The following is a 21,716-nucleotide window of genomic DNA, read 5'->3' as shown; positions in this document are numbered from 1 at the left end:
ATTCGTGCCGATATACTGAAGGTAAGGTTGTTTCTTTTTCTTTTCCAGTTATTGTGAGATAGCTAAGAATAAAAATTTGTCATTAGATGCAGTAAGATAGTCACCGTGAACAGGTAAATGACTCATAGGAGTCCCCACGCCCTTCGTATAATAAGGTCTCAACACAAGCCATTGTCCGTATCCTACCATGGAATCTACAATCACGATCGAAGCTTCCGAGAACCCAATTAAATCTGTTACTGTCTTCAAGTCGTCCAAGGCTGAAGTTGTGCGACTTTTCTATTTGCATTTGAAAGTACGTTCTCTAGTCACGGTGGTACCGCCAGGTTCGACACTCATAGCATGCATTTAGAAAGGGCGTAATAAAATCGGAATCAAAGGTCTCTCAACTGATATTGATGCCCAATCGGTTCGAGTATCTGGACTACGCGACGCACGTTTGTTTGACGTTACTTGTACTCATGTCGACAGCAAGGCTGCGTTACCTCATCCAGGAAGTCTTGTTGAGAATAAGCGCGCTTTATTCGCCACAAAGACTTTGCTTGAAAGCGAGAGGAACCTCAGAAAGGAAGAGTCAAAGCTTCTTCTCCAGTATGGCCAAACTTTGAATGGGGAACATATCACTCACGGTCAAATGAGTGCATTTCTACAAAGCTATGTCGATCAGGGTCGTAAGACTCTACAAGCTGTGAGCCTCTTGACGCTTTGCAATGGCAGATAGCTTATTAACCTCCCTCCAGATAAGCAAGCTCGAAGAAGAAATTGATGATGTTAACCGGAGACTCGATATACTTGACGCGCAAATTGCATCCAAAAAGGGCTCTGCCTTGGGCCAAGTGGACATCGTCGTTGTTGCGGAAGAAGAAGATTCAGTAGAAATGAAATTAACATACAGTACGTTGTGAATATCCCTTGTCTAGCACCATGACTCAACCCTCATTATCACTGATCAGTCGTCAGCAATGTATACTGGACCCCGACATACGAACTTCATGCGACCACCGTTAATGGGAAACCTTCGTCCTTCGTCTCTCTCCACTATCAAGCTAGAGTTTCGCAAAGCACTGGAGAAGACTGGAACAGCACTACGCTGACGCTGAGCACAATTGCATCTGATACTGTAGTCAAACGCATTCCAGAACTACACCCTATCAAAGTCCGCCCCAAATTTTCGCCACAAAGAACATCTTATAGCAATAATGGGCTATCTCAGATGCAGCAATCAATGATTTACGGACAGCAGCAAATGCAGCAACAGTTTCCAATGCAACAAATGGATTTTTTCGACACTTTGACTGCAGTGCCCCAGGCAATGCCTTCGTCGGCCGAAGGTGCATTCGAGGAAATTGGGGGGATTGGCGCCATCACTGAGCGAACCACCGTAGTATCGGAAACCCCCATTGCAATATCATTTTCTGTATACGGAGAGTCCACCATTCCCAGCGACGGGGTTGAACATCAAGTTTCTGTAGCTATACCTCTATTTGAGGCTACCATTTCATACCTCTGCATTCCCCGTATCAACCCACGAGTTTTCTTGCAGGTAGGGAAGATTATCAAATACTTTATTAGTCCTCGTAACTGATGTTTGATATTTTCAGTGTGTTGTAAAAAATACCAGTGAATATCGTTTACTCCCTGGACCTGTAAACGTCATTTTCGATGATAGCTATGTTTCGAAGACCTCAATAAATGTATGTGTAGTTCATGACGCAATAATTGATAGCATTGACTCAAATTATTTCTCAGGATGTCAACACCGGCGATACTTTTGAATGTACTCTTGGAGATGATCCATCCACCAAGGTCACGTATTTACGAACGGCGAAAACAACTAAATCTAACGGGGGGGCTTTCTCTGAAGTCACGAATACCACAGTCTACAAAACCAAGATAAACATCCATAACAAACATCAGTTTGAGATTACAGACCTTGTGGTCCGAGACATCATCCCTACTTCTGACGATAAGCGAGCGTCTATTGTTCTTCGTAAACCCATAGGTCTGGCCGACTCCAAAAACGGTGATTATGTTGACCTCAAGGACGACGGACTTTGAGTTAGGTGGGCGCCTTTGGTTGACGGAAAGGGTGGTGACAAGGAGGGCAAATATGAATGGAAGTCTAAGGTGGCTGGCGGCGCCAAAGTAAGCCTTGAGGCTGAGTGGGAAGTCACGGTTCCCGGAGAAGCTGCATGGGTAGAGTCCCGAGACCAGCAGTGATTAATTGATTGTTAAACCTAAAAAGAAGGTAATATATTTTGAAAAATGTCATCTATACAAGTTTTTGTTATAAAATAACTCCACATGTGATTTGAATCAGGCTGTTTATCTGTATCTGGCGTCTTTGTGGCTCATATGTAGTCTACAAATGAAATCGCCAGCAAGAAAATAGCTCCACAAAAGGGAACTTCGTTTCCTAATTTGGGCACTTAAAGCTGAAAGAACTTCATGGCAACTGCTGGGCTATGTAAATGATATGGTTACTAAACGTTTAAACGTAAACGTTAAACCCTGATACAATTCTCAGCGCACTAACATTCTAACGCCGCCATACAACCAAAATACTGCTCTATTCCTTTAACGACAATGCCTACCATGACGCACAACATAGACTAAAGATATCGATATTCCACCCTTCTAGTGTCACTGAGAAGATCAATTGCTGCTTCTCGTCCTCGAGCTCTGATCTGCGCCTCAACTATAGCGGCATCGAGAGCCTCCTTCCCTTGTCGTTTTGCGAATGCATTTACACCTGCAACACGTTGGAGCATTGCTGCATCCGGGACGTCAGGCAGTACACTTCGGGGAAGGTCACCCCACCCCCTATACCGCGGTAAGTCATATTTTTTTATGAGTCTGCTAAAGTTTCCCCATTCACGAGAAGGATCTGAAAGTGCTTCAATTCGGGTAATTTCGACGAAGCCGGCGCGCGTGATGGCAGGCATCGGCCCCACAGTAGTTGAAGCGGAGGATCCAAGCATGGATGGCTTAAAGGCCGATCCCAAAACGCGTGAAAACTGGGATGTGAGGCCTGTGGGATCTACATGAGGAGGTTGCTGACGTTGTAGAAGAATATGATCAATGGAAAAGAGATCAAACGCGTTCTTAAGACTTTTGTCCGCGTTTGACTCTGCCGAAAGTCCAAAAGTCGCCTTTAATCCACCTTTCCCTATTCGAAGCGAGATAACATAAGCTACCATACTAATATTTCGACATTCCCGAATATAAAACTTGTACTCACAGGCGTTTTCGTGTGGCAGATAACCCATATCGTCCAAAAACCTCGAGAATGTTTCCGGTACTAAATTTCCGTTATTTGTTGGATCAAGATAGGTGAATATATCATTTATAAGCGTAACAAAAGTGTGAGATGGCGAGGAGTCAGGATTGAAAAATGGCTGCCATCCTGCTGAGGGATATGAATCCTGGCTGTGGCCGTGGAATGATGTGGCAGAGTTACTATTTGGATTTGGATTGGGATTGGTTCCCATGTTCGACCCGCGACTAGGCAGAGGAGGGGGCCCATATGCCATTGGTCGTGGAGGAAGTGACGGCGTTGCAATATTCTGTGTTGGAGGTGGTGCATTAGCCACATTTGTATGGATGTACCATCGCCCTTCAGCCATTGTCACACCTCCACCACCTGCTGTTTTAAACACTTTTGTTTTATGCGCAGGTACGTGTGGGGGAGTAGACCGTTCACCAAGCGCACAATTGGCGCAGAGATCGAAGTCTGGACATGCGGGGTCAAGACAATGTACGCGAGGGTTTAGCGGTGGAATTCTAGTTCGACAGACATCGCAGTTGTAGGTGAGATGAGACATGGATATTGAAATAATTGACCGAGAGATCGTCTGCAAGAAGAATAGTTTGGTGAAGAAAAGGTATTGTTATACTTATACTGTCTGGTCATGACTAGGCGACTATTGGGCATTGACTTAGTCAAAGTGCCATCTCATTCACAGGTCATTGACCCATCAAACGTTGATTGGTACTTGATTGGTACCAAATAGTCATCAATCACCAAAGTTAGGTTCCTGGCAGCCTGAGTTAAAAAGCCTTACACATGAAGGAATGCATGCATACATAAGGACTTAACCCTTGATTGTTCTATACAATTATATTTCTAGACGTCTACGAGAGTTGCTCCGTCAACTTCCCGAAATACATGTCTGCTCTTTTCTAAGGGAAACCTGACATTGATGCAGCATACGTCAGTCGCCCAGGTATATCTACAGACACTGCCCCAGGTGAAGTCCCTGTCAAATTGTCAATGAGTGTTCATCTTAGGAGAGGATTTCATAGTGTCAAGACTCAATAGCCAGGAACAACCATTGACCAATAAGTGCCGGATATTTCATTCGAACACACAAAATATACTTGATGAAAACAAAGCGTGCAATTCGCCAGTAAAAGATAAACTTCCAACAAGCATTCTACTTTCTTTTTACCTAATTTCATCTTCGATGCAGTTGACGATGCAGTAGACAAAAATTCGGGTACGGGGAATCGAACCCCGAGCTATCGCGATCGCGTGGTCGCTCAAGAGCGCCTGAGAGGCGATAATGTTAGCCGTTACACCATACCCGACATATAATTATTTATTCGGAATGTCTAGAGACTGCATTTGTTAACCACGACTGGCAAAATACCAGTGGATCCTAAACCAACTCCTGATACTTTATCATATTTATGACCGCTGCTTAGAGTGATGCTACATAGTTGAACCTCGAATCTACAGATAAACCGACATTATTTCCTCGGAGTCGGTATTGACCTTCCAGGAGTAAAACAAGCAGGCGGAAAGCTATAGCATTAATAGTGTTTCTCTGCTATACAAAACATCATCTGCGTTGAGTATAGTCCAGCGGCGGTATTAATTAAACAGGTCGCGTCGTGTTGCATATGACGTTGGCCCATCATACCATGACGCGCGTCCGTCCATATCATTGTCTTATCTCGCTAAAGCCATCGATATTAATGCATTCTTCCAGCCTTTACCTTCATTGCAACCACTACTCTCGACATCCTCATCCCAATAATGTTAAATATACCGCCAGGTCTCGAATATCTAATCACTGGCAGTACGATTCTCGATCCCTTCACGAGTGGGGGCGACTCTCAAAACTGGCTCCCATACACGCAAGTCAAGCAATACACTAACGCGTTTGTTTTTAAAGACAGCAAGGCCCGTACTCCCAGCGTATCCTGTGTTTGCATCATTGATGTTGAAACTACCTCAGGTGTTACTCGGCTACAAAAAACGAGGTTTTGGTATGGGGAAGTGAGTGACTTCCTAGAACCAGTCAGTAAATCTTGAATTTTTTAAATATGTCCTTCGCTCAGATACAACGGATTTGGTGAGAAGATTCGTAGCCGCTCGGGAGTCTTGTTCTCAAATGTATAAACAACAGGCGGCAAAGTTGACCATGGGGAAACCTCGCTGCAAGCCGCTGCCCGCGAACTTCAGGTTTTAGTAGCGCATTTCCATCGTAGAATATACCCATTAACATGGCCACAATAGGAAGAGTGCGGTATTACAGCTCCCCTGGTGCACACAGGAACTCTCTTCTTCGTCCTCGAAGGCGAAGAGTGGGTCCTCCATGCCGAGGTTTATCGCGCAGATACATATCAAGGGATTGTGACAGAGTATGTTGGCCATCCATGCAATGCGATCATACTCAACTGCAACATTCGCAGATCGGAGGAAATGAGGCCCGAATGGTTCTCGACTCGCACGGGAGATGAAGGCAAAGTAGGAGAGCCGCCCGCCCTTCCATTTGCTCAGATGTGGGAGAGCGATGTTGTCTTTTTCCCGCTACTCCTCTCCAAGCAAACGTTTGTTGGACGCGCGGACTTTATACGAGACGGCGTAGAGTTTAAGCTCCATAAATGGTGGTATGCTACTGTGCCTGCGACATAGAGTGTAGACACGGGCATCTTTGAATGACGCTATAAGCTCCGGGAGAGGAAATAAAACCTTGTGAGTTGCTCAAAGGTTTACTTGTTAGCATAAGTCAGAGTAAACTTTCACGGAAAGAGTAGAGCAAGATGGACTGGAAAAGGAGCAGTGGCTGAAGCAGGGAGGGGAACGAACAAGAGAAACCCAGAAATCCCTGTTAGTTGCAACTATTTAGTTTGGAAGAACATGCAAGCACAATCAATCAACGCGTCGCGTCGCGTACATCATTACACCATCATCTCCCCGATCTTTAGTAGCTCCCACTATACACACATCTCAAAAGTCAATCACCTCATGTCCAGCGTGATACCCCCAGGCCTTGATAACAGGGGCGTTCTCTCCCGGTTTGCGAGTGGAGGCGATACGAAAGATTGGCTGCCATACACCAAAATCAAGCTGTATACCAACGCGTTTATTGTCAAAGATAACAAGGTGGGTTTGAATTTTCAAAGACCCTTTTTGAGGATGGGGTTGATTTGATTTTTAACTATAAATATTAGGTTCTGCTTGGCTTTAAGAAACGCGGGTTTGGGAAAGGAAAGTGAGTGGTTCCAAGTAACGAGTAGCTATAAAGTCAGCTGAACTCACATATAACACACATTAGATACAACGGTTTCGGTAAGCCCTTCAAAAATAAATTGAATTCGAATAGGACTATTTTCTAAACGTTGACATTGGCATTGACCAGGCGGGAAAGTCGATCCCGGGGAAACGTCGCTGCAAGCAGCCGTCCGAGAACTTCAGGTATTCCTCACCCATCAAACGGGTTCCAGGATTATTGACGATGCAGCATACAGGAAGAATCAGGCGTAACGGCACCGCTCGAACACGCAGGCACCCTCTTCTTCGTGAGCGAAGGCGAAGATTGGGCGTTCGAGATCGAGATCTACCGTGCGGATAGCTACGAAGGGGATATAACAGAGTAAGTCTCGATATCTCTATCTGAGTCGTTGTTTTGACATTACTACTACTACGAACTGAACTTAACCTACTGGACATGGACGCGTAGATCAGACGAGATGAGACCCGAGTGGTTCTCCACAGTCGGTGTATTAGATGGCGATAGTCAGTCATCTACTATCCCGTTCTCGAAGATGTGGGAGAGCGATATAGTGTGGTTCCCCTACCTAATCTCGAAACGCAAATTCGCAGGACGAGCGGATTTTACACGGGAAGGTGATGAGTTCAGGTTACATCGGTGGTGGTATGGAACCGTATCCGATTCCTCATCAGAGCAGTAAAAATGAAGTACAGCCAAACGAATATCCAAATCATATTTAGCATAAAAAACAGAGTATTTATGTATAGACTACGACACGGAATTAACGCACTCATACCACTGCACAATACTCCCGATCAGGAAAGCCCATCCGCCCCAGAATGTCGACAGGGCACTCTCGAATTCTGCCCCGCTGCTCGCTGTCGCTGCGTATCCAAATGCGCCCGATAGTGTGAATCCGACTGCGCCGATAAAGTTCCAGACTACAGAGGTTTGGGGCGGGAATGGAAGGAGGGGAAAGGTCAGACTAGTGGAATGGGATAGGGACATGGTCATGGACGTACATCCTACATGCCATCCGAGAGATGTTATATTAGGTTTCCACCATATTTTTTGTGCTTCGAGCATTATAAATGTTCTAAAGGTGTGCAAATTAGCGCCTGAACTTCAATCGGAATGGGATGGGATATAATATGATAGGAAAGAATGGGGTAGGATGAAATAGGATTACGATACACGTACCCGCTTATCATGAACCCGGTCCCACCAATTACCTGCGGCGTCCAATAAATACCGTCATTGAGACCTTGGTTGTCCATCAACTTTTCTTGGATATTGGGTATTGCTGTGAATCTGGGTATTCCAATCGAATCCAATCAGATCAGAGAGGCTAGCTTGAAATGTATGATTTGACGCTTACCCGCTGATCCAGAATATACTCGCTGCTACCAACTGGGAAAACGCACCGAGAAACCCTAGCTCGCGGAAGAACTTGCCGTTTGTGGAGAACCATATCCAACGATGCTCCGGGGCAGATTCGTCCTCTTCTTCTGCATCCGACACAGGCATAGACACAGGCGACCTCGACCCCGACTCGGACTCCGACAAGCCTTCTTTACCACCCCCTTTTTCTAGTTTGTGAGTGAACAAAGCGCGCTTCGCGTTCCAGCCAAAGTGCGTCGCGTCGTCCCGATTCCACGCCTCCCAAATCCCGAATATGGAGCCAATTTCGAAGATGGTCGCACCGAGGAAGGCGGTCCATCCCTGGCTATTGGGTGCCTTTGTGAATGAGGAGTCGGTGAAGGGGAGGAAGGCCGCGAAGCCGTTTATTACCCAGACTATACTTCCTAGAGTGAAGGACTGTGATAGGATAGATGGAGATGCACGGTGATTGTGTTAATTTATTTTAGTTTAATGATGTAATTAAGTTGAGGAGCGGAGGGAGGGGTACGTACTATTGCAACCCACCAGCTTACATTCCAGTATTCTAACCTTCGCATATTCGCTATGCGTGCCCAGAATGAACCAATTTGATTCGGAGGGCGTTTGTAAAGCCTTTTGCGATGCCAGCGCGAGAACCAGCGCTGCTCCGCTCCATCCTGCGCTACAGTAAACACAGCGTGTGTGGGGTGGAAGATATGTGCAATGCCCGTTGGGAGAGCGTTTCTTGCAGCTTGTTTGGTTAGCGAGGGGTGTAGGGTATGGTGCCATCGGGGGATGTGTATGTGGTGCGGCGCTTTGGGTGTGTGGGTGGCTTTTTCTGGGTCGGTGATTTGATGTTGGAGAGAAGGCATGTGTGGCGGGGTATTAACGAAGTGTGTTGAGAGCGAGTGCGGTATGGTGAATTATATGGAAGGGATATAGATATATGTAGTGGGTTGTATAGTCCGGGTCTAGACTTGGGTTCATCGTCGACGTATGTATAGATATGAGCGTTTGTTCTCCACCCACTCTCACATGGAGAAAAAGATCTAGAGTGACATCAGACTTCATATTTTTCCGTGGTAAAAATAGCGCAGTGCATCGATAGGCAAAGCTGTGTGTGTGCAAAAATACAAAGAATCAGGATGAGAATATGCGAGGAACGGTCTGGGTCGGGGGAGGGAGCTAGACTGAAAGTAACGCGATCCATTTTAATCTAAAGGGTACAACTGGTGAATATGAGACTTACTTCTTGTACTTTTGTTGCATACATCTCGCTAGTATTGGAGGCTAGACTCGGAGACGCATATATGCTCAAAGAATTGTTGCTGTTATGGTGTAATTGTGTAGGCAAGGCATCTGAAGACGCAAGTGAAGCGTTTGCGGACAAAGTTTGAACCGCTTGATTGGATGATACATCGATTTCATCGAGGCATACAGGATTTATAGCCCACATTGATGTGAATCACATTGCAAAAGCAGTGCCCCTTGAGGTTGCGCTGTAAGGTAGCCATAAGTTTGAATAGTTAACACGACTTTGAATAAAGTGGAGAGACAAAAAGGTTGTAATGGTGACGGTGACCTGGGAGGATCCGGCCTGGGGAACCATCATCGGCCAACGGCGATGATCATAAGTGCCCACTGCCGATTATGTCAGCATTTCCTCCTTAAACCACGACGTCCTCCAAGTTTTGGCGCCGCAGGCCATGGTCTCGCCACAGTCGCGCAAGAGGCCTGCCTCACGATCCCCAGAGCCCGCACGATATGGCAAGCGGACTATCACATCCTCTCCGGAAGAGGGCGAGGTCGACGACAACCCGCCACCGGTTACGAAGCCCATAATCCAGCCTATTTCATTACCTCAAAAACCAGCTACGACAAGCAGCAAAAATATTCCATTTCCCTTTAAGAAGAAAACGGACGCCCCGAGAAATGGTGCTGGAGGAGTGACAGGAGATTCGCAGGGAAAACCGTTGAATGTGTTCGAGGCACTGGAAGAAAAACAGGCGAAAAAGAAGGACGATATGTTCAAGCAGAATCCTCGACACAATGCAAGGCAGAATGGAGACCACTGGGAGCCTAATTTGACTGTCCAGCCGGGCTCTCTGCTTTCCAGAATGGCGCCACTGCCTGGTGGAAGCCATTTTGCGGCTCCTCGTGACAATGGCAGAGACCACCGAGATCGGAGTCGGCGGTCGCCATCCCATTATTCCCCTCCTAGACGCCGCTCCCCCAGTCCCCAGCATAGAGACACCAGGCATAGACCTGTAGAAACCAGCAACTTTAGCCCTCTCAACAACCCCCGCGAACGCTCTCGGGAGCGGGGACGATACGACAGAGGCAGCAGGAGCAAAAGTCGGAGTCGCAGCAGAAGCAGAGACGACTACGCGCGGCGGGATGACTACTCTCGACGATACAGAGACGACCGCCACCACTACCGCGGTGAACATCGCCAGGACAGCCGTGCGTGGACACACCGGGGCGACACCTACCAAGACCGACGAGGGTACAACGAACGCCGGTACGACAACCGCCACGCCACTGACACATACCGCCCCGTTTCTCCTCGCGCGCCCTCTCCTGGTCCCAGCCGTTCTGCCCAACCAAGCCCACCGCCACCGCCTTCTTCGCCGCCGCCGCCACCCCCGCCTGCAAGTCGACCTTCTGTGTCCAACCCTCCTCCTCCTCCACCTGCCCCAAGCCTTCCTCCACCGCCGCCCCCTTCCGACACCCCAGTTCCTCCCTCATGTCCTCCCCCAGCACCACCTCCACCTCCAGTTGACGACGGCCCACGACCCCCATCATCATCTCCTCCGCCTGCACCACCTCCAGATATGCGACTGAAAGACCGCCCGATGCCATACGCAAAACCTGCAATACAAAGACCGGATGCACCGTCTGATCGACACTCGCCGCCACCCTTGAATGTTCCGTCCGGCTCGACGGCCAAAGCGATGGCGCGTGGACCCGATCGGAGGGATACATCGACTTCGCAGACGCAGCGGAAAGAGCAGGGTGAAGTGACGGAACGCCCTAAGGAACCTGAACGCCCCAAGGTCGCTTTGATCAAGAGGAGAAATGTGATGAGAAGGCCGGGCAAGTTGGAGGTGCAGGCGTATGGACATGGGTTTGCGGGGTGCGGGCAGCAGTCTGATTACGAGGCGACGACTAAATTGGGTGAAGGAACATTCGGGTATGTGTTATGAGTCGCTATCTTTACAGATGAACTGATGGATTATTAGGGAGGTACATAAGGCTATTCAAAAATCTACGGGTGTCGTGGTTGCACTGAAGCGGATTTTGATGCACAACGAGAAGGAAGGCATGCCTGTTACCGCCCTCCGCGAGATCAAGATTCTGAAAGCGTTGAAACATCCAAGTATCATCAGCATCTTGGATATGTTCGTCGTTCGAAGTGAGCTATCTTTCACATCACCCACAGTTTATCAACTGATTTTCTTTTAGGTTCGGATAAAGATCCTCTGTCAGTTTATATGGTGTTTCCGTACATGGACCACGATCTCGCGGGGCTCCTTGAAAACGAACGTGTGAAACTACAACCGAGCCATATCAAGCTGTACATGAAGCAGCTTTTGGAAGGGACGGAATACATGCATCGGGTACGTTCACTATTTTTAATCCTACCTACCATTTCTAATCACACACCCATAATAATCAGAACCATATATTGCACCGCGACATGAAAGCCGCGAACCTCCTCATCTCGAATGATGGTACACTGCGCATCGCGGACTTTGGATTGGCGCGGTCGTTTCACTCTGGCGCTTCGAATCCCCTTCCTTCCTCTTCTTCATCGGCGGCGGATGGTAGTGGACATCGGAGTCGGGAGAGAAAGTACACGAACTGTGTGGTGACGAGGTGGTATCGACCCCCTGAGCTCCTGTTGGGTGCGAGACATTATGGTGGGGAGGTTGATATTTGGGGTATTGGGTCAGTCTTCTACGTCTACTTATGCGTCAATGAGCTACAACTGAACGTTTTGCAAAGGTGTGTGTTGGGAGAAATGTTCACTCGAAGACCTATTTTGCCGGGTACTTCGGATCTTGACCAGCTCGAAAAGATATGGAATCTTTGTGGAGCGCCGAATCAGCACAACTGGCCGAATTACGACTTGCTTCCTGGATGTGAGGGTGTGACGAGGTTTAATAGTCAGCCGAGGAGGTTGAGGCAGACATACGAGAGGTGCGAGTTGCCTTTATGTTTTATTATTTTTACTAACGAAGGCATGGACTTTTTGCGTTTCAGTGTTGGACCGGAGACGGTGGATCTATTGGATAAGTTGTTGATGTTGAATCCGAAGGGAAGGCTTACAGCCGCCCAAGCGCTGGAACATGATTACTTCTGGACAGATCCGTTACCCGCTGATCCAAAGACGTCAGTCTCTTCAACCACTTTTCTGATTTGTTTAACTCATGGTGTTATGAAGGTTGCCCACATACGAAGCCTCTCACGAATTCGATAAGCGCGGGCACAGGAATCATCAGCCAATACATCAAGGCCCACCTCCGGGCATCCTCCATCCGAACCAGCAGAGGCCTCCTGGGAACCCACCGTTTAACAGGAATGGCCCGCCGAGGGGGTTCCCGCCGCCCCAACAGCAGCAGCCGTTCGGGGGCCCAGGTGGTGTGGGTGTTGGTGGCCCAGGTGGTGGCGGTGGTGGGATGGACAGAAGAGGAAACCGCCCGCCGTACGGATCGAATATGCCCCATCCGACTTACGACCAGATCCACGGCCTCAAGTTCGCTGCGCACGGGCATGGACAGAGTCATGGGCAACATCACAACTATCACCAGCCACCGCCGCCAGGGGATACTCGGCTCAACAACTTTGTGAGCGCGTATAATAGGGGCGCGGGTGGTGCGAATGCGAATGCGAATGTGAATAGGCCGGGAGGGGGGATGGGGATGGGGAATGCGCCTCATCCGATGTATCCAGGAGGTGGCCCTGGAGGTGTGCCGCCGCCGCCTTTTGCGCTCCCTCGTCATCCGATGGCGGGGCCGGGATCGATGCCGATGGCGGTACCGCCTGGGTTTGGTCCGCCTCCAGGTCAAGGTGCGAGAGGTCCAGGGCCGGGGCAGGGGCAGCGGAGAGAGTGGACCAGTCGTGGTGGTGGTGGTGGAGGAGGAGGAGGCAAGCTGCCGTTGAACCCTGGGTTGCCGCCGAAGCCTGTGGGTGGACCTGTTAGTGGGGGTGTTGCGATGGGTATTCCGAATAGAGATAGGGATGGTGGGAGGGATTACGATCGAAATCGAGCGCCACCTCCTCCGCCGTCGTCGAGTGGGGATGCGTTGAATTATGGATAGGTGTGGTGTGCGAGGTTAGGCCAGGAGCGGTGAGGAATGAGTTTGGAGGTCTGCTTTTTTTCTTCTTGCTGTTATACATATCATACTTTTTTTTGGGTTTCTTTCATTCTTGGGGTGGATTACGACCCTTGTTTTTTTGGTGGAGATTGGAGAGGAGAGGATCTCTGAGAGATGGAATGATACATACCGTTTTTCTTGACCTTCTTACCACATTCTTGCATTTTTTGCAGTCCTTGGTTTTCAACTTGCATCCTTTTCATCCCTTTATCCCTTTTCCTGCCTGCGCAGACTTACCTACCTCTCCGTCCCGCCATTTCATCTTACATCGTATCGTATCGTGTATCAATTTTTCTTTTGTCTTGGTCTCTGTCGTCTTTGTCACATTATAGTAGTAGTAGTATTAGTTTACACGTTTACCCACAAGGCACCTTTTTTTCTTTCTTGGTTTCATTGAGAAATTTGTGATGCTGGTTGGCAGTTGTATTTTTTTTAAATCTTTTTTCAGTCGCATTTGCAGTCGAGTTTTTTGCATTTTTAGATCCAATTCATCTATACACCCATACATCCATCGCATTTGTTTTATGTCATCTTTTCATCTTTTCATTGATTCATTTTTTTGCTTTGTCTTGATTTTGCATGTTATGACTCTCTTTTTGCTCTCTTTTTGATAGATTCAATTCAATTGTAAAATGTACTTGGAAAAAATATCATTGTCGGATTTGTACTTTAGAGCTTTTGAATCATCTTTCGTGCTGTAGTTGGTACTTTGGAGCTGCGTTGGGAGATAGGAACATTGAACGTCGCATTTCGTCCGTGAAATATGGGAAACAGTTTTCACGTCTGTTGGCACATTGGTTACTGTGATACCAGTAATCGAATGGGTTAGGGTTTGCTAAAACTGGCTTGAAATAATGATCAGGCTTTAAAGAAGATAATGACAGAGGTTTAGTAGCGTACCATAGCTAGTCGTCAGTTTAAATCGTACAAGGTCAGCCCATAAGTAGCCCCTAAACGCGTAAAATTGGTCACGGGTATACAATCGCCCCTTAATCGCCTCCGCAAGCGCTCAACGGTTCTTGTTTATCTACCTCCATCATCACAGTAATAGTCTTCACCCTGACCGTCCATCAGACAGATTTGGGTATCTACATCATCTAAATTCAGTTTCAATGAATATTTATATTTATTAATAGGGCCAGGTTATGACCAAGATCATCCTCAGTTCAATCAACCATGTCGAGCAGTAACGATCCGCGAAAGAGACCGGGAACTTGTACGATTGTCTATTAGAATGTTCTCCATACAGATTTGATATCTAGGTGTCTATTGAAGCAGCCACAAGTGATCACACAAGGGATACTGTAGACCAAAATGACCGTCAGCACTCATCATCTACGGGAAGAGCGACTCCCAGCTCAAGTCACACCAAACCAACCATCATACGCAAGACCTCCGTAAGATCTGAGCCTGTTTTTCGTGTTCCAGATGTCCCAGCGCATGCCAGAACTCCTGAGAATCGCGCAACGTCGTCGAAAACTCCCGTGGCCCGCAACTATATCGACTCGTCTCGAAGGGCGTCGACATTATCGGCTGGTTCATCCACTCTTGCTTCCAGCTCCCGTAGCGTAAGCTCTACCCTTCAAGGTACACCCAGTCGGTCGCAGGGATTGACATCGGTCAAGAATACAAGGGCTACCGTGCGTCTCTCCCCATTTATATACCTCCTTTCAAATCAACCTTAACAATATATCATCATTCAAATTTATAGAAAACTGCGATACCCAGTGACGCTGTGCCTCTTGGACGAGCTTATCAACCCCAACGCCCCCGTCTATCAGCAGCTTTAGTATCCAGCAAAAAGACATCGCGCAGTAAACTCCTCCCGACTCAACAAAACCGTGCCATCATAACAGCATCGCCATCCCAATCGCAGTCGCAGTCGCAACCAGCAAGGAAGACCGCGGATCCGAACACGGTCACGACGACCGCAAGCTCGTTGTCGGCAGACCTGTACACTGTCAAGCAGTATAAATCCGCGGGGCCTCTTTGGCAGCAGCTGGATGATGCGTTTGAGCAGCGGATGCTCGCTCACAAGCGCGATAGATCGGGGAATATGGTTGGATTTACCAAGCGGGCGTCTGCGGCGCGGAGGACTACAGTCAGTTGGGGTGGAGGAGATGAAGGAGGTGGATCTCGTCCAAGTGGTGGAAGAGGAAGAAGGGGCGGTGGTGGTGGAGGGGGAGATGAGTTAGTTTTGGATGTGAATGATATAGGCCGTAAAACTGCGCACATTGCGCCTAGGCTGCGGTTGCAAGTCGGAGATGAAATCGTTGTCGATGAACTTTCAGACGACGAAGAGCCAGTCCAGGAGCGGCCTAGTGATAACGAAGATGAAGAAGAGGAGGATGAAGAAGAAGAGAGGTACAGACCGGTAGCCAAAAAGTCCTTTGTCAAGTAAGTTTTAATGCAGTGCTTTCCTACGACAACTGGCAAAGTTTCTTTTCAAATAAATTTTCATCTACACTATGCGATCTATCTGACATAATTAACTTTGCAGAAGTACCTCAGGTCCTACTCGAGGCAACCCTTTCAATGCAGCGCGTAAGAGGCGATCTGCAGTGGGATCCTCTGACGAATCCGAATCCGAGTCAAAATCTACAGAATCCAACTCTGACAATGGTGACGTAGAATCTCCTCGTGAAGAAGAGGAGGAGGTACCAGAGGAGGAGGAGGAGGAAGATGAGGAAGAAGAAGACGAACTCGATCCGGACCAGTACAATCCTCACCCTCGACGCGACACGGATGGCGACATCGTTATGGGCGATGCCCGCAGAACCATCGAAATTCTCCCATTCGACGAAGAGAAGATGATCACTGCGCCTTTGCCCCTTCCCGTCAAACGAGAGCAGCAAGAAGAAGCTACATTATACGACGACGATGACGATGAAGATTCAGACGGAGAGTACCATCCCTCAGAGGCGCTGGTGTCCGCAGTCGAGGCTCTTTCTCTGTCGACTTCACGCATGCGAGCTACCAACCAGCTTCCATTCCTTCGACGAAACGTGTGCGTGGGGTTCTTAGAGCGATGTCGTACACTCAACATCCCAATATATCCTGAAAATCAAGACTCGCGGACTAGAAGGAAGATGCGGATGCAAGTTACCTACGATACTGCAGGCAGTGGAGTATACAAGGCTGGTGTGGACGAATGGCTGTGTCCCATATGCGATCTCTTCCACCGTGATGAATCAGGAGAAGAAAAGGGATTCAACACTCGGGAGATGTTAGATTGTCACTTGGCATGGGATCATGAAGAAGTGTATCACGAGTGGGTGGCAGATGTAGATGGAAATGACACCCGCGTATGTGCGCCTTGCTAGCTATTTTCATGACACGGGTCTGATTATTCTTTGTTGCAGGAATATGAGTGGAAATTACAGATCGTAATCCCAGAACCCGCGCCCGAACCTGAGCCGCAGACAAACCCATCGCAGTCGACATCCGCTACACAAGATGATGTCCGTCCTGACGACAGTGGAATATTCCCCTTTGTCACTTTGTCGCCCCCACCATCTGCCAGGCTTTCATCTACCGCACGGTCCCCGTCTGTGCCAGCGCACATTGAGATTCGACCTGATCTGAAACCGATTGCGAGAAAGTCAGCAAAGTTGCAAAGTAATACAGTAATCAAACCTATCTGGGCAAAGACAGGGAGTGTAGCCACAAAGCGTGAGCGAGTAGAAAGCTCGGTGTCTTATGAGGTGGACGTACAAGATACGACATCGTCGCCGAGTCGAGATTCTATATCACAATCGGAGTCGGCGACCTTGCAAGATTCTACTTCTGCTTCTGTAACAAGAACCCCGGAGACTGAGAGCGTATCACCCTCGCGTTCAGTGACTGGAACGTCGTCCGTCCGCACAGCAGACCCCCGTTCCTCGAGACCAATGGAAGAGCCACGCCCGCGATCGCCGACTTCACGTTATCCGACACCTCCGCCCGCCGACGCGCCTCTCGGGCCCGCCGCACGATACCCTTACCTCCCAATGTCTCCAAGTCATCTAGGAGACGGTGGTGGTCCGGCCATCGACGAAAGCATCGCGGCTGTTCCAAGCCACATCACAGGTGCTACCATCACGTATAGTTGCCGTCCAGGGGGACCCTACCTCTTCGACCTCTTGGGTACCTTGCCTCTCGCGGAATACGGAGTACTGTCATGGGAAATTATCGATCGCGAAGACGAAATTTGGGAAAGCGACGATGTGAAGGATGAATACAAGGTCATGCATGCTCTATGGGCACGGTGGATATTTGTACAGGCAAATCGGTGAGTAGACCTCTTTTTAGACCTTTCTATATAAACATGATTGACATACATATAATTAGAAATAAATTTATCGCAAATTATGTCAAAGGTGTCAAGGCCTTTATCGATACATATTGGAGGATGATCCACAAAGCAGCTGGGTGGAGTGCACTGCGCTTTTTCTTGTTCGTAAGTAGCTTTGTGCTTGATATTGCTGGTATTTGGTCTTAAACTGAGCACCTCGTCTGTAGGTTTTTCTCGCCAACAATTTCTTGACAAGCCATGATGTGGCTCAGGTTCTTTTATATTACCAAAATCTTACTGGGATGGAGCACTGGGTATGATTTGAGTTGGACTTTTGAAGTGTATATCCTAATATTAGCTTCAGGCAACGTAAACCCTTTCTGGTTCATGATACAACAACAAACTACAACACGCTCAGGTCTCAAAATTTACTCACTCCGCTTCTCGTAGAATTGGTCTTTCGAACGCAGCTGCATCCTGATCTTCATCATCTTCATCATCGATTTCGAATCCATCGTCTTCATGCTTTTGAATAACCATCGCGCGAAGTTTGGCGATCGTGTCCTCTAACTCGGCTTCTGCTTGTGATTTCCTGGTAGCATCGTACGAACCATCTGAGAAGACAGGTTCCTTGGGATCCCAGTCGATTTCTTTGCCTCGCCAGCCACCACGGCTATGGATGTAGTTAAGGAAGGAGCGCCACAGCGGGTCGAGGGAGAGCACTGTAGGGTTGCCTACTACAATAAGCAGGGCTTGTGCGCGGGTAAGCGCGACTAGATTTGTGTATGGTTGTCAGATTTCTTGTAGTTGAAAATGCATAATAATGATATATACCATTCATTCGGCTTTTGTTGGCCACAAAGCCAAGCGAGCGCCTGATATCGGACGTCACGTAGTCAGTGTTGCTTCGTACTGTCGATATAATAATGACACGTCGTTCCTAAAGGGCATGCAATCAGAAAAAAAGTGAAATAGATATAAGGCCGTTACATACTTGTCCTTGGAATTCTTCTACACTCCCAACTTTGATATCCCGGAATCGAACATCTTTGTGAAGAAGATCCAAAATCTTGCATCGTTGTGCATGATAGGGTGTAATGACACCAATGTGTTCGGCCTCTGCATGATGTTATTAGTATGACAGACGAGCAGTCAACAATGCAAAAATGACGAACTGATGTTGTTTTTCCTGTTCGTGATAAGCGAAATACAGTACTTCTTGACCTGCGTCGCTTCGATGATGTTGAAGAAAGAAGGCGAGCTGGCTTCGCGCTCGTCCTTCCCCACGACTGAGTGGAACATCAACGGGAATTGCTTCTTGGGCAGTTCTTCATAGTTGACCAAGGAGTGGGTCAACGCAACGTTACCACATGTCTGCAGCTCCGAGTTGTAGAATTGCTCGTTAGAGAAGCGCAGAATGTCGGGATGCGAACGGAAGTTCTTGATGAGCTTGACAATGCTAAAGAGATACAAAATGTAAAGCTAATATCGTGGGTATGAGTGATTACAACTGCGTACGTGATGCCTTTGTATTTCGCTAAATCATAAATCTCGCGCTGCATGATGCGTGCAAGATAGCTCAGCTTCAACCCCAAACTTGAAGCGAGGCTAGAATTGATGATAGGGCCCAGCTGCTGGTTATCACCAGCAAGAATCACATTGGTCTTGTCATCTGCAATACTTTTGATCGGGATCATCAGCTCAGGCTCCTTTCCCTGCCCAGCTTCATCGATGAAAATATGGCTAAAGTGCCCTCGCTCCAGCCCCAGTGACGCTGGTACTCCCGCAGATAAGCATGTAGAAACGACAACGCGGAATTTCTGAAGCGACTCCTTGTCCGGCATGGCAAAGACGAGATTGTCGTTGATCGACGAGAAACGACGTAGGGATTGATCCATGTCGTCCAACTTGCGGCTGAGCGCATTTAGACGGTAGATTTGCGACGGTCCGCGGTTCATGAGCTTCATGGCGATGAGATCAGCAGCAGAATTGTTTGGTGCGCAGGCTAAAATGCGGGCGTTGGGATCACGGTCAAGGATTTGATTCATGGCTTCGACGATGGTGATGGTCTTTCCAGTTCCTGGCCTGTTTCATCACCTGGTCAGTAATTCGGTCTAAACGAGAGTTTTCAGGACGTACGGGCCAAACACTACAAATGGCACACTGCCTGGAGCTTGATTTAGAATAGCTGCCACAGTTTCCAACTGTTCCTCATCCTCCTTAACCAACCGGTTAGCGGGAGATATATCCTCCATCTGTTTCGCAGACACCCTAGTGACACCCTGGATGTGTGCTTGTTCCGGGAACAACAACCTCTTCGGATTGACTTTGTTCACTAGCGCCTGGTGCATCCGGCGGAAAGGCAAACGGTTAAGGACGAAGCGAACATCAAACTTGGTACCCTTGTATGTACTGAAATTTTCTCCGAAGAGGAGGGTAACGTGGTTTTCGTGAACTTTGTGAACTCGTCCTTCGTACCAGGTGCGGTTCGTGTTGAGCGTTTCGGGGGGCTCGTGGTGACTGACGTGGATGAAGTCTCCAACGAGGACTGAAGGGCGATTCTCTGCCAATCCTTCTACAAGTAACCTGTTCAAAGCGAGAAAGTCGTTGAGTTTGAAAAGTAAATTTCAAGGCAGTAAAACTCACTTGTAACGCGGATAATCCGCCTTCAGTTCGACGTCACTCAACGAGTACGCTTCCAAGTCGAGTCTGCCAAATTTGTTAATTGAGCCTGTGCCTTTAAAGCACGATCAGGGATAGCTTACTTGACCTGATGCTCCTCAAGATAGAGGAGAGTCTGGAAAAACCAGGCATACGTATTCTCGTTGAAAACAGCGGGCATGTAGTGCTTCTTCACGTTCGTATACGCCTGCCTCACAACAGGGGGTGGCCCAAACGCCATTTTGATCAGGCGCTCAGGAGGATAGAACGGAAGCAACTTGTCCACCCAAGGTGTCTTTGACCAAGTAGGGGGGCGCATACTAGGAACTACCGTTCCTATGGGATCAATCCTGAAGATCCTGCGACGCTTGTAAGGTGCTTTAGCTTTGAGTTGCTCGTGGTCTTCTGCATCCCCAACTGTAGCTGCGACACTTCGCGTGATGACGAAGGTAGAGCGTTTCTCTAAGTCGAAAAAAACGAGGGCAAGATTATCGTCATATTTTCCAGCGTATGACGGGTGGAATACAACTGAGAGGTGCCTCGTAGCGCCTTTTGGAATCACTCGACCCTTCCCTCTCAAACGAGCAGAAAACCTGAGCAGAAATAAGTCGCGATTAGTTCAGGTATAGAATGCGACTCACTTGACCCCGTGTTCATCTTTCCGAGTTGATGACTCGACCCGGCATCGATTGAGAGAGACAGCAGAGAGCGTACTGGTGATGGTGATGCCAATCTCCACGGTACAGTCGCCTGCCAAAATTCCAAAATCAATGCCGTTCCTTCCACTCACGACGACCCCCTCCTTGTCGTTCTTCGCTTCCTCCAGCTCCGCCAGTGCATCATCCATTCGTTGCCTTTGCATGTGACCCTCAACATGCGCATCGTAATCGGCGTTGTCCACCTTCCTACGGCAATGCTCGCATACTAATTGCTCTTGGACAGGGCTTGAGGAAGAGGACTCTTGCCTCTGTAGATCGGAGTTAGTAATCAAGATCTTTGATTGATCACATTCATCTCACCGCTGCAGCGTACTGCGCAGTCGCACTCCTGCGAGACGAACGTCCTGCCCTGTTGCGAGGAACTGAACCTGTAGAGGAAGATTTAGGGATCTGAGCGCCAGATTTTTGGATAGCCTGAAGTGCTTGACGGTGGGCATTCCCTTTGGTGTGCGGCTTTCTGTATTCTTCAAGCAAGATCCTTCCACATGAACACTTGAAGATGTCATGTCTCCTTGAGCAGTTCCCTCCGAAAGTGCATCCGTTCGTGACAAATGGGACGCAATACGAGGGATTGACAGACATGATAGGCAAATATGTCCAAGATTATAACCGTATGTTGGTAATAAAACGAACGTTTAGTGAAAAAAAAAGTCAGAAGAAGAAGTTAGAACCAGAAACGAAGGTCGACGTTGAAAAAGAAAGGACCAAATGCAAATTCAGCAACGGTGTGTGTGTGAGTGTATGTGGGTGTTGGTGTCCTCGAGGAAAACACGAACTTGGGAGTCGTGAAGGTGAGATG

General features: G+C 48.2%; 8 protein-coding genes and 1 non-coding gene across 9 annotated transcripts; 5 read left to right on the top strand and 4 right to left on the bottom strand.

The window, feature by feature from the left end:
• Positions 1-187: 187 nt before the first annotated feature.
• Positions 188-2,058, top strand: JR316_0009737 (Protein F37C4.5; the record flags this gene model as incomplete). Its single annotated transcript, XM_047895423.1, has 6 exons — positions 188-295; positions 353-688; positions 741-894; positions 954-1,543; positions 1,602-1,694; positions 1,750-2,058. The coding sequence occupies 6 exons, from the start codon at positions 188-190 to the stop codon at positions 2,056-2,058; spliced, it is 1,590 nt and encodes a 529-aa protein (XP_047745142.1).
• Positions 2,059-2,612: 554 nt separating this feature from the next.
• Positions 2,613-3,824, bottom strand: JR316_0009736 (uncharacterized protein; the record flags this gene model as incomplete). The annotated part of the gene is made up of 2 exons (XM_047895422.1): positions 2,613-3,169; positions 3,242-3,824. 2 exons carry the CDS (start codon positions 3,822-3,824, stop codon positions 2,613-2,615), a joined length of 1,140 nt encoding a protein of 379 aa, XP_047745141.1.
• Positions 3,825-4,494: 670 nt separating this feature from the next.
• Positions 4,495-4,590, bottom strand: JR316_0009735. The gene has a single exon. It is a non-coding gene; the product is annotated as a tRNA-Glu (tRNA).
• A 451-nt stretch (positions 4,591-5,041) lies between these two features.
• Positions 5,042-5,923, top strand: JR316_0009734 (7,8-dihydro-8-oxoguanine triphosphatase; the record flags this gene model as incomplete). Its single annotated transcript, XM_047895421.1, has 4 exons — positions 5,042-5,243; positions 5,415-5,470; positions 5,525-5,649; positions 5,701-5,923. 4 exons carry the CDS (start codon positions 5,042-5,044, stop codon positions 5,921-5,923), a joined length of 606 nt encoding a protein of 201 aa, XP_047745140.1.
• A 333-nt stretch (positions 5,924-6,256) lies between these two features.
• JR316_0009733 (7,8-dihydro-8-oxoguanine triphosphatase) lies at positions 6,257-7,203 on the top strand (the record flags this gene model as incomplete). Its single annotated transcript, XM_047895420.1, has 6 exons — positions 6,257-6,394; positions 6,463-6,503; positions 6,567-6,580; positions 6,651-6,706; positions 6,760-6,884; positions 6,972-7,203. The coding sequence occupies 6 exons, from the start codon at positions 6,257-6,259 to the stop codon at positions 7,201-7,203; spliced, it is 606 nt and encodes a 201-aa protein (XP_047745139.1).
• Positions 7,204-7,271: 68 nt separating this feature from the next.
• Positions 7,272-8,755, bottom strand: JR316_0009732 (uncharacterized protein; the record flags this gene model as incomplete). Its single annotated transcript, XM_047895419.1, has 5 exons — positions 7,272-7,444; positions 7,526-7,599; positions 7,704-7,814; positions 7,882-8,321; positions 8,417-8,755. 5 exons carry the CDS (start codon positions 8,753-8,755, stop codon positions 7,272-7,274), a joined length of 1,137 nt encoding a protein of 378 aa, XP_047745138.1.
• An 834-nt stretch (positions 8,756-9,589) lies between these two features.
• On the top strand, positions 9,590-13,207 carry JR316_0009731 (putative cyclin-dependent kinase 9; the record flags this gene model as incomplete). The annotated part of the gene is made up of 7 exons (XM_047895418.1): positions 9,590-11,076; positions 11,126-11,298; positions 11,349-11,503; positions 11,563-11,834; positions 11,892-12,086; positions 12,150-12,278; positions 12,331-13,207. The coding sequence occupies 7 exons, from the start codon at positions 9,590-9,592 to the stop codon at positions 13,205-13,207; spliced, it is 3,288 nt and encodes a 1,095-aa protein (XP_047745137.1).
• Positions 13,208-14,084: 877 nt separating this feature from the next.
• On the top strand, positions 14,085-17,857 carry JR316_0009730 (uncharacterized protein; the record flags this gene model as incomplete). The annotated part of the gene is made up of 8 exons (XM_047895417.1): positions 14,085-14,088; positions 14,401-14,480; positions 14,527-14,904; positions 14,976-15,661; positions 15,765-16,569; positions 16,627-17,534; positions 17,594-17,702; positions 17,765-17,857. 8 exons carry the CDS (start codon positions 14,085-14,087, stop codon positions 17,855-17,857), a joined length of 3,063 nt encoding a protein of 1,020 aa, XP_047745136.1.
• A 112-nt stretch (positions 17,858-17,969) lies between these two features.
• Positions 17,970-21,499, bottom strand: JR316_0009729 (Putative helicase mov-10-B.1; the record flags this gene model as incomplete). The annotated part of the gene is made up of 10 exons (XM_047895416.1): positions 17,970-18,310; positions 18,372-18,477; positions 18,532-18,656; positions 18,713-18,996; positions 19,056-19,622; positions 19,677-20,123; positions 20,184-20,246; positions 20,303-20,791; positions 20,840-21,165; positions 21,218-21,499. The coding sequence occupies 10 exons, from the start codon at positions 21,497-21,499 to the stop codon at positions 17,970-17,972; spliced, it is 3,030 nt and encodes a 1,009-aa protein (XP_047745135.1).
• Between the last annotated feature and the right edge of the window lie 217 nt (positions 21,500-21,716).

This window comes from Psilocybe cubensis, chromosome 9, assembly GCF_017499595.1.
Source record: "Psilocybe cubensis strain MGC-MH-2018 chromosome 9, whole genome shotgun sequence".
NCBI classification, from domain to species: Eukaryota; Fungi; Basidiomycota; class Agaricomycetes; order Agaricales; family Agrocybaceae; genus Psilocybe; species Psilocybe cubensis.
The sequence above is the reverse complement of the archived record's forward strand: the minus strand, read 5'-3'. Positions and strand labels throughout refer to the sequence as shown.